At 55.6% G+C, this 11,286-nt stretch overlaps 1 protein-coding gene across 3 annotated transcripts in view; it reads right to left on the minus strand.

Moving 5' to 3' along the window:
* NDOR1 (NADPH dependent diflavin oxidoreductase 1) overlaps positions 1-11,286 on the minus strand; it is a 53,184-nt gene that overhangs the window by 23,577 nt on the left and 18,321 nt on the right. For all 3 annotated transcript variants that reach the window (XM_048822668.2, XM_048822667.2, XM_048822670.2), the window contains exons 3-7: positions 10,848-10,925; positions 9,989-10,086; positions 9,036-9,134; positions 7,577-7,678; positions 975-1,181 (exon numbers count right to left, since the gene is read on the minus strand). In XM_048822668.2, coding sequence (XP_048678625.1) covers positions 975-1,181; positions 7,577-7,678; positions 9,036-9,134; positions 9,989-10,086; positions 10,848-10,925 — 584 coding nt within the window. The remainder of the gene's footprint in view (positions 1-974; positions 1,182-7,576; positions 7,679-9,035; positions 9,135-9,988; positions 10,087-10,847; positions 10,926-11,286) is intronic.

Genomic DNA, 11,286 nt, shown 5'->3' on the forward strand with positions numbered 1-11,286 from the left:
TCCAGCAGGGACAGGGGGTGGCTGAGGTCACGGGGTCACTGCCACAGAAAAACACCTTCCAAAGAGCAGCAGCAGCTCCTGCTCTGTCTTGAGCACGGGGGCCACACTGGGGTGTGAAACTGTATGGAGGGCTGGGTAGGGAAGGCTGTGCCCCCCAAACAGCCTGGCCCCCGCCCCCATCCACTTCCCCCCCACCTCAGAACCTCCGACCCATCCAACCCCCCCACCTCGCTCCTTGTCCCCTGACCGCCCCCTCCTGGCATCCCCTGCCCCTAACAGCCCCCCAGGACTCCACCCCCATCCAACCTCCCTGCTCCCTGTCCCCTGACTGCCCCGACCCCTATCCACACCCTGTCCCCTGACAGGCCCCCTGGGCCTCCCACACCTATCCAACCCCCCTGTTCCCTGTCCCCCTGACCCCTATCCACACCCCTGCCCCTGAGAGGCCCCCTGGGACCCCACCCCCTATCCAACCCCCCCCCGCTCCCTGTCCCCGGACTGCCCCCACAACCCCTATCTACACCCCCGCCCCCTGAGAGGCCTCCCGGGACTCCCATGCCCTATCCAACCCCCCCATCCCCTGACCGCCCCACCCCAGAACCTCCGCCCCATCCAACAGCCCCCTGCTCCCTGTCCCGACTGCCCCCCGGGACCCCCTACTCAACTTCGCTGCTACACGCACATGCCACCCCCCCCCCTTACCATGCCGCTCAGAGCGGCAGGAGCTCGCAGCCTCACTGCCCTGATGGAGCCAGCCGCGCTGCCCATGTGGTGTGGCTGCGGGGGAGGGGGGACAGCAGGGGAGGGGCCAGGGGCAGCCTCCCCGGCCAGGAGCTCAAGGGCCGGGCAGGACGGTCCCATGGGCCGTAGCTTGCCCACCTCTGGTCTGGAGTCACTGTGAGCACAAGGAGGGGCCAGGGCAGCTCCCGTTCCACGCGTACAATAGAAACCCAGTGGGCCTAGGGGTGACTCACTCAATCCCAGAGCCTGTGACATCAAACTCAATGAGCCGGACGTCCTGGAAGTGTGATTCCGCCGTGACCCTCTGGTTGGACACCATCTGGGCAGCAAAGGGGCGAAGCTCTGAGGGGGCCTGCCTGGCTGCCTCCTGCCGGGACTGGCCCCCATCGCAGCCACTGGAGTGCTCCTCCAGAAAATGCAGAGTGAACTTGGAGGGTAAACTGCAGGGAAGAACAATGTGGCACAGTCAGCTCCATTGCATGACCTCTCTGGGCCAGGAATGGTTAGCACCAGTCACCCCCAAAGCCCGGAGCATTGCCTGGGTACCATCTGCAGGCTACTCCCAAACTCAGAGGGATTCAAATGTGCCCCAAACCGCTGACAGGAGCCAGGCTAGCTCTGCAGTATGAGCACAGACTGAGGGCAAACGGGACCCTAGACCCGCAACCATGCAAAAAGAGAGCAAAACCCAGCCAGTCTGCCAAGTGGAACCCCCGCAGCCAGATTCTCCACAGGGAGGAACCAAGGCCAAATGCATTCTGGGGCAGCCAGAGCCGGGCTCCAGCATCAGATGGTCCCAGAGAGGCCACAGTAAATCTGCAAGGTTTCCAAGCACGCCACGGACGTGAGGTGTGCGGACGAGGTGCACAGAACCCCTGCGGAGCCACTCCCAGGCTGCTGACACATGGACTAGACAGCAGGAAAATGCCTGCAGCAAAAGCCCACCCCGGAACACAGAGAGTGGTGCAGAATCCACCATGGAACCTTTCCCACATGGGACAGCAGAGGAAGCTCTCCCTTCCAGAGCTAAAGGAGAATGGACTGGCATCCAGAAGGCCCCAACCGTGGAAGTAGTGGGACTCCCCTGCTGGTGCCCCAGTGTTCCCACACCAGAGAGCAGGACTCCTGGGCTGGGAACACAACCCATGGTAGAAATGCAGCATGGCAGGTGGTTGACTGCACAGTATCCCATAGCCCCTCTTCTGGGGCAGAAGTCAGGGTCCCATGGAACAGTAACACAGCCCCAGGCTGCCTGAGCCCTCTTCCCCTGCATACATCCCCAGCCAGGCCTCTGTGCAGTACCGGGGAAGGGGAGACTACCAAGCTGAGCCCCAGTTCCCTGTGGGAGGGTCCCCGGGGCAAGGATGAGACCCACAGAACCAGACTTTATGAAATGCTTGTAGGATGCTGTGTGTATTGAGCTCACTTAACACCTGTACCCCATGGTATGAGGTTATATTAAGAGTTTGCAGTGTAAACCTGTGGGACTGTGTAGCTCACCAAACAGCAAAGAAGCATTAATTAATGTAAAGGCTGGCTTCCTACAGCCTTCCTAGTTATTCTGGCTCACAAGATGGCCCACATGAGCCATTGTGAAACCTCAGAGGACAAAGACTTTGGTGATTGCTCCCCCCACACTCATGAAGAGGAGATGCGCACAAGGACTCATCCCATTAGCCTGAACTCTGGGATAAGGGAATAAAAATCCTTGATAAGAAGAAACTGGGTCTCTGTGCTACTGGACGTGGAGAGGGAAAGATTTCTAAGCATAAGCAAGGGATCCCCAGTGCTTGGCGTGGGTTAGCCCTAGAGGACATATAGAGTTTGGGTATCCAGCAGCTTCTATTACCCGTTGGAACCTAAGGCCTGGTCTACAGTACATGCTTATTTCGGAATTAGTCGACTTAATTCGAAATAAAACAGATTCCGTCCACACAACCAAACCGTTTTTTCCGATTTAAAGGGCTCTTTAATCCGATTTCTGTACTCCACCTCGGCAAGTGGAGTAGCGCTAAAATCGAGATTGCAGTTCTGGGTTACAGGTACTGTGGATGCAATTCAACGTTATTGGCCTCTGGGAGCTATCCCAGAATGCTCCCTTGTGACCTCTCTGGACAACACTCTCAACTCCGATGCACTAGCCAGGTAGGCAGTAAAAGCCCCGGGAACTTCTGAATTTCTTTTCCTGTTTGGTCACCATCAGCACAGGTGACCATCAGCACAGTCCACCATCACAAGAGACCACGCAGTCCCGGATTCGCAGACGAGCTCCAGCATGGTCTGAACGGGAGGTACTGGATCTCATCACATGTTGGGGAGACGAATCTGTTATGGCAGAACTACGTTCCAAAAAAAGAAACGCAAATACGTACATTAAAGTCTCCAGGGCCATGACAGAAAGGGGCTACTCCAGGGACACAGAGCAGTGTCGTACAAAAATCAAGGAGCTGAGGCAAGCATACAAAAAAGCCAGGGAGGCGAACGGGCGCTCTGGATCACAGCCCCATACATGCCGCTTCTACCGTGAGCTGCATGCAATTATGGGGGGTGACGCCACCAGTACCCCACCACTGTCTGTGGACACCTGCAAGGGGGGAGTTGCATGGAGTGAGGAGGATGAGTTATTGGAAGACGAAGAGGAGGAGGAGGGCAGTGCACAGGCGGCAAGTGGGGAATCTGTTTTCCCCCCTAGCCAGGAACTATTCTTAATGCTGGAGCCAATAGCCTCCCCCACTCCCAAGGCATGCTCCCGGACCATGACCCTGGAGAAGGCATTTCTGGTGAGTCAGAGCCTGATCGGAGCCACACGGTGGGGGGTGGGGGGAAAACCCAGCCGTGCTGGGCTGTTCCCGTTTAGTTTAAAGGGTTCATCCCTGCTCAGAGCCTCATCAAAGCCATGTGGTGGGTGCGGGGGGTGGGGTGGGGGATGTTGTATGAAGCAATCATACTAGAGAGCCTGTAGGCCCTCCTTTTATATGGCAAACCCACCAGGCATTGCTCGCTATGGGAAAGGGGGCCCCAGCAGTTTGAAAGCATTGAAATGAATGCGGAAGAAGCAGAACCCCGCATGCCCCTGGGGCTTACCATGGCTGCCTGCAAGCTGAATTCTGTTGCCCGGCTGCGTGCGATGGCTTACTCACACCAAAGTGGCAGGCACTTCAGTGTAAGAGGCAAAATGTGACCTTGTACAGAAAGAACATGTGCTGTGTACTATGAATTGCCTGTTTCACTGAGAAAGAGTGTCCCCTTTGTTTCTAAAATGTATCTTTTAAAATATTACCCTCCCTTTTTCTCCTTCCGCAGGTGCAAATGTTTCAACGCGGCCCCTATCTACTCCGTCCCAGAGGCTGGTCCAGATTAGAAGGTGGAAAAAACAGACTTGGGACAACATGTTCGCCAAGCAAATGCAGTCCTCCCACACTGATAGGGCCCAGTTGAATGCATGGAGGAAAATAATTGCGGAGTCGCATAAAGCGTTAAATTAACATGAAGAGAGGAGGGACGCGTGCGATGAGAGCAGGCAGGATGGTATGGTCAAGCTCATGGGGGAGCAAACTGACATGCTCCGCTGTATGGTGGATCTAATGCGGAAAAGGCAGCAAGACCACAGACTGCCGCTGCAGCCCCTGTATAAACGCCCTCCCTCCTCCCCAAGTTCCATAGCCTCCACACCCAGACGCCCAAGAACACGGGGGGCGGGGGGAGAAAGGCTGCGGGGACCCATATACTCAACCCCAGAGGATTGCACAAAAGCAGCAGAAAGCTGGCATATCCGAAATTTTGATTTGGTTTCTGGACTTGTCCTTCCCTCCTCTTCCACCTCCTTAACCCAATACCCCCCACTCCCCCGGTCTACCTTCTGATTTCTCTCAATATGTTGTGAAACAAATAATAAAGAACGTTTTTTAAACAACTGTGACTTTATTTCCTTTCATATATATAGGGGGCGGGTAATTTCAAGAGAAACAAACACAACTGTCAGACCATACCCTGGCCAGTCATGGAACTGGCTTTCAAAGATTCTCTGATGCGCAGCGCGCCCTGCTGCGTTCTTCTAATTGCCCTGTTGTTTGGCTGTGCAAAACTGGCCTCCAGGCAAGTTGCCTCAACCTCCCACCCACCATAAACATCTCCCCCTTACTCTCACAGATATTGTGGAGCACACAACAAGCAGCAATTACAACTGGAATATTGGTTGCGCTGAGATCTAACTGAGTAAATTGCGCCAGCGCGCTTTCAAACGTCCAAAAGCACATTCTACCACCATTCTGCACTTGCTCAGCCTATAGCTGAACTGCTCCTTACTACTGTCCAGGGTGCATGCGTACGGCTTCATGAGCCATGGCATTAACGGGTAGGCTGGGTCCCGGAGGATAACTATAGGTATTTCAACATCCCCAACAGTAATTTTCTGGTCTGGGAAGTAAGTCCCTTCCTGCAGCTGTTCAAACAGACCAGAGTTCCTGAAGATGTGAGTGTCATGCATCTTTCCAGGCCATCCCACACTGATGTCAGTGAAATGTCCCTTGAGATCCACCAGTGCTTGAAGCACCATGGAAAAGTACCCCTTGTGGTTTACGTACTGGTCGCCCCGGTGTTCCGGGGCCAAGATAGGGATATGAGTTCCGTGTATCATCCCGTCGCAGTTAGGGAACGCCAGCGCAGTAAAGCCATCCACAATGGTCTGCACATTTCCAAAAGTCACTACCCTTGATAGCAGCTGGTCAATGATTGCGTTGGCTACTTGCAGCACAGCAGCCCCCACAGTAGATTTGCACACTCCAAACTGATTCCCGACTGACCGGTAGCTGTCAGGCATTGCAAGCTTCCACAGGGCTATGGCCACTTGCTTCTCAACTGTGAGGGCTCCTCTCATTTTGGTGTCTTTGCGCTTCAGGGCAGGGGATAGCAAGTCACAAAGTTCCATGAAAGTGGCCCTATGCATACGAAAGCTTTGCAGCCACTGGGAATCATCCCATACCTGCAACACTATGATTGTTTCCCGGGCCCAGAATCAGCATTCCACGGCATGAACCTGGCCCAACGCCACCATGATCTCCCAATCACCACATGCCATGCTTCTAGAAACGTCTGTGTTCATGTCCTTATCAGTATAGTAATCACGCTGTTGTCGCTTCCTCACCCGGTTTTGCAGGTACTGCACATGCTGCTGGATAATGCACGAGGTATTTACAATGGTCAAAACTGCAGTGGAGATCTGAGCGGGCTCCATGCTTGCCGCGCTATGGCGCCTGCACGGGTAATCCTGGAAAAAGGGCGCGAAACGTAGGAGAGCAGAGTGGCAGCAGAAGAGTTGCTGTTTGGTTCACGATAACCGAAAAGAGGCAGGAAATGGTTGTCTTCTGTGGCTTTCACGGAGGCGGGAGCCCAGGACAGACAACATGGAGAAGCTCGGTAGCGTGGTAAGAGCGGGAGAGCAGAGTCGGCGGCGAAAGCCGTGCTGCTCGGTTCACGATGGCCAAGCAGAGTTGGAAGCAGTTGATGAGGTAGAGAAAGAGCAGATACTTACAGAGATTACGTAGAAAGACGAGAAGAAATGTGAGGTGGATTCATAGTACCAGGAGAGAAGCGGTGCACCGTACTGCACCATCTGCTAAAAGCAGTATGGCGTCTGCACGCCAAAAAGAAGCGAAACGATTATCTGCCGTAGCTTTCACAGAGGGAGGAGCGACTGACAACACACACCCAGAAACACCCACAAGAATGTTTCTGCCCCATCGTTCGCTGGGAGCTTAACCCAGAATTCCAGTGGGCGGCGAGAACTGCAGGAACTGTGGGATAACTACCCACAGTGCACTGCTCTGACATTTGATGCTAGCCTCGGTACTGTGGACGCACTCCACCGAATTAACGCGCTTTAGTGGGGACACACAAGACCGAATGTATAAAATCACTTCCAAAAATTCGAATAATTTCGAAATAATTTTGTGCTGTAGACGTAAGACTGTAACTCATTTGTGTGTGCACATTTACCTGCTTTAACCTTGTAAATAACGCTCTCATTCCTTTTTCTTAATAGTTAATAAGCCTTTAGGTACAGTAGAACCTCACTTATCTGAGCCTCCATTATCCAGCTCTCCGTATTAACCAAACCGGGCGGTGGGGCTTAGGCTGTCAGCCCCAGGCGGCAAGGCTGGTTATCTGAATTTTTGATTATCCAATCTGGTACCGGTCCCAATGAGATCGGATAAATGGGGTTCCACTGTAATTTATTGTAAGATTGGCAACAAGTGTTGTCTTTGGTGCAGGATCTAAAGGTGCAATTGACCTGGGTAAGTGACTGGCCCTTTGGGACTGGGACTAACCTGAATATTGTTGTGATTTTTGGTGTAAGGGACCATTTATCAAAAAGGCAGGCTTGCGCGGGTGGCAAGACAGACTGGAGTATCTGAGGGGACTGTCTGTGACTCCATGCTAAGGCTGCTGTGGTGCCTGAGGAGTTCACACTTGACATTTGGTTGGTGAAATCTCTGTATAGAACTCACAACCAGTTTGGGGGGGTGGGCCCTGCTCCTTGACAGTCTGCCCTGAGATTGGTACTCATGTCCCTGAGCCACTCCAGATAGCCTGACACCTTTGTTCTCTACTGTGTGCTGGACGGGTTGAAGCAAGGCTCCTCCGTCCAGGGTGTGTCTGGGACTCTGGCAACCAGGGCAGAAAGCTTCCTACCAAGCACACAGGGCAGAGCTCTGTGCCCACAGGGACCAGCCTGGGAAAGCAGCAATTCAAGGCACCATGTGCAACCAATCAGCTTTCCCCTAGCCAGCAGTGGCTGGAAGGCAGTAGATGGTCTGCGCCCACCCTTGGTACTCACAGGACATCAGGGCCGATAATGCCAAGGCCAGGAGGCAGAGGGTACAAGGGTAGGATCCTTCCCCACAAGTCCAGAAGCCAGGGATCAACCACTGCATCCAACCTGCAGGAGATAAATACAAACTTCAGCAGGGCTTGCATCATTGGGCTGGGGGACTGCTGGGACCCTGTCCTGCTGCTTCCCTGTGACTCCCAAACTTCAGAAACCTCCTTCCTACAACGCTGCCCCAGTGGGGCAAGCGGGGTTCCTTCAGTCAGCCAGAGGGGGCATCAGAGAGATGCGAGCCGCCTGCTCCCAGCCCCCACAACCCAGCTGAACAGGGACTGCCCGAGGAATGGCACGTGGCAGTGAAGCTACGTAACTTGGATGTCCCCGCTGGCGCTGAACATCAGTTCACTTCTCCCTGCATGGAGGGCTGGTCACCAGGCTGGGCCCTCCGCGTAGTCCACTTGGAGGAGCAGCAGTAGGCAGAGGTGACAATACAGATGCCTGACAGGTAGGTGCTGCCTAGCCGGTCCCTGTGGGAGGGGGTCACACGGGCAGACTGGAACAGTGACAGCATTCTAGGGAGGACTCTCAAACCAGGCCCTGAGTTCAGAGAGGAGACTCTTCAGACCCAAGTGCAGCGGCCTCCCATGAGCTCCCTGAAGCAATGACACATGCCCATGCAATGAGCCTGGGTGTAACACCAAGGCTGCAGGGGCTCTTTCCCGTGGGCCAAGAGCTCTGGGTTACCTGGCGATAGCTCTGCAGTGGGTTAGGTGCACATTCTGTAGAGGGTCTCGGCAGCTGCCCATGCTCGGTAGGCACACTTGAGTAATCAGTGCCCTCTGGACAGGACAGCCGACCCAGTTAGAACATGAGGGTGAGATTTTACTTCAGCGTGAACTGGCTTCTATCATGGGTGAAAATCAGTGCAGCAGGTTTCAGCCTGCCAGTGTGACAAAACCACAAGACTGGCTGGGATAAGGGGGCAGTCTGGCCAGGACTGGAAGAGTTGGTGGGGCTGCAGGTCAGGAATGGGAAAACCAGCAGTGCGAGGTGGGACGGAACGGGGGGACCCAGGATTAGAACTGAGGGGATGGGCTGCAGGCCAGGTGTGCAGAGCATTAGCAGAGACTGAGGGGAACAGGCAGCCAGGCCTGGAAAGCCAGGGTTTGCAGGAAAGGACTGAGGTGTGTGTGGAGAGCAGGAGGGGATGAACAGCAGCGGAATACAGGTAACTAAGCAGAGCTGTGGGGAGGACCCAGGCCTGGACCAGCAGAGAGTGCAGCTAGTCAGATTTCAGGGGCAGGAGCAGAGCTGTTGCAGGGTGTGAGCCAGCCCTGGGAAATCAGAGCGTGCTGCCTTGCCCTACAGGCTGAGCTGGGGCTGCAGCACTCACAGCCAGCACCAGCTGGAGGACCAAAGCCACAGGGGGGATCCTTACAGCAGCCCCTCCCCCAGGCAGTGAGCTTACCCCAAGTCATGCTGGTCGTCTCCCAAGGCTACTGGCAGGATGGGGCTGGCCCCGAGTTGCTGCAGCCGCTTGTGCAGCTTCTTCGCAACAAAATTAAACCTGGGCCAAGAAGAATCAGAGACACAGACACAGTGGGGGGGGGCTTTACCATTGGGAGCCCGCAATCCCACTGCTGCTGGGGCAGCGAAGCAGTGGGGCTGGTTCCTGCCCCAGCCCCCCCACAAACCTGATAGCCCATGGCCCTGGTTGCTCGGCCCCACATCCACGTTTCTGACCTGTTGCCGAGCCGACACGACTGACTGAATTCCCCCAGTCGAGGGGGACGGACCGGTGCGCAGCACGTCCCCAGGATCTGACTTGCTCCCAGGGAGGGGCTGGCTGGTTTTCAAGGATTTTTTTAATGTCAATACAAAAGAATCTCCCACCCTCCGATCAGCCTTTGAATGCACAGAAAACAGGCTCTCGCTCCCATGCACAGCTCCTTCCCCACATTTCTCCTGCCTGCACACAGGTCCTGCAGGAGAGAGCCTCTGGGCTCCAGCCACACCTCTGCTGCTGGGAATTAGAAGGGAAGCATGGCATGGGCTGCCCTCTCCCTGGGTGTGCTGTGCAGCTGACACACAGCACAGGCTGCTTTCTCCTCAGGTGCACCATTTGTCCCCCCCACAGCACGGGCTGCCCTCTCTCCGGGCACATCACTTGCCCGACACAGGCTGCCCTCTCCTCGGTGTCCTACAGACCCAGCAAAGCGTGCGACCCGCTAGTGACTCTGAGCTTTTCTAATAAGACGTTTTTTAAAGCATCACCGGTTGATTTACACGAAGGGTCTCAGAACAGCTCTCCTCACCCCAAAGCACTCAGTGCTGGGAAGGGAATGATCAACACCTTTCAGCAGGCCTGGATGGGAACTCAGTGTGTAATACAGCAAAGGGGCCGTGGGACAAGCCACTCACTTGGGATAGGAGGAGTCTCCGAGGCCCAGCACGGCATAGTCCATCTGGCAAAGGGAGGCAGGGGGCAGGTTCTTTCGGAAGATAAACCGCCAGAAATTCTACAAGCAAACACAGTCAAGTATCGCATGGCTCCAACATGCACCCTTCCCACAGGCTGCTCTGCCCTCCTGCCCCGCACTGCCCTGAGGGCCCAATCCAGCTGGGGCGGGGCCGTGATCAACTGGGGTCTCTCTCAGCTGGGCGATCAGTTCAGCGGAGTCCTTGGAGATGCAGAATATGATGAGTTCTCTGGTTTATCCAGCAAACTGACACTAGGAAACAAGCAACAGCCGGCCTTGCCATGGTGTCAGTTGGCAGGGAGCACTCGGCAAGCACAAGGCAAGCCCTGCCTGGCCATGACAGCAGGACAAACCCAGGCCATCATCACTCAGCAAGCTGCTGAGATCGCACCCCCTTCCACATTCATGTCCCAGCAGAAGTAGCGGACGCTTCTCAGCCCCGAAGCCTCCCAAAAGAAAGGCTGGGAGAGGACTATTGTCACATGAGGACCCCAAGGTTCTGCCCTCAATGGGAGGGCACATCCACAGGATAAAGGACAAAGCAGCTCCGAGTACAGGGACTGGGGGGCATCTGTAGCCCCATGATCCCCATCACTGGCTCCCCTCCTGGTCCCCGTAACTCCTCCACTACTCCCTTCACATCCGCCCTGCCCTCCCCAAATCGCTGCAGGCCGGCGCCACCTGCTGCCGCCTGCCTGTTTAGGAAACAATCGGTTCTCGCAGAAACACAGTCACAGGAGTCAAACCGGGGGTAGAAACAATCACCAAAAAGAAGAGTCGTGGCCAATGGCACGTCCTACCTTCATGTTGTCAGGCGGGTCCCCTTGGCCGGTGGTTGCACACACAAATACCACCAGCAGCTCCTGGATCAGCTGCGCCTGCATGCACAACAAACATGGACACATGGTTAGGGCCAACAACCTTCAACAGCCACCGGCAAACTACACAAGACAGTGCACAGCGCCCACCGCCCCACACCCCTGCACAGCCCCAGACCCACACACCACCCCCCCCACACACAGCCACAGTCCTATCCACCGGATCCCCTCTCTCATAGCCAGACCACACCGCACAGCCCCAGTCCTACACACTGCCCTCCACACACTGCCCCCCGCACAGCTACAGCCCTCCACACGGCCAGACCCACCCCCACAGTCTGAGCCCCGCACACCATCCCCAGCCAGGCCCCCCCCCACAGTCCCAGCCCCACACACTACCCCCCCCAGCCAGATCCACATA

The sequence above is a fragment of the Caretta caretta genome, chromosome 16 (genome assembly GCF_965140235.1).
Source record: "Caretta caretta isolate rCarCar2 chromosome 16, rCarCar1.hap1, whole genome shotgun sequence".
Taxonomy (NCBI): Eukaryota; Metazoa; Chordata; order Testudines; family Cheloniidae; genus Caretta; species Caretta caretta.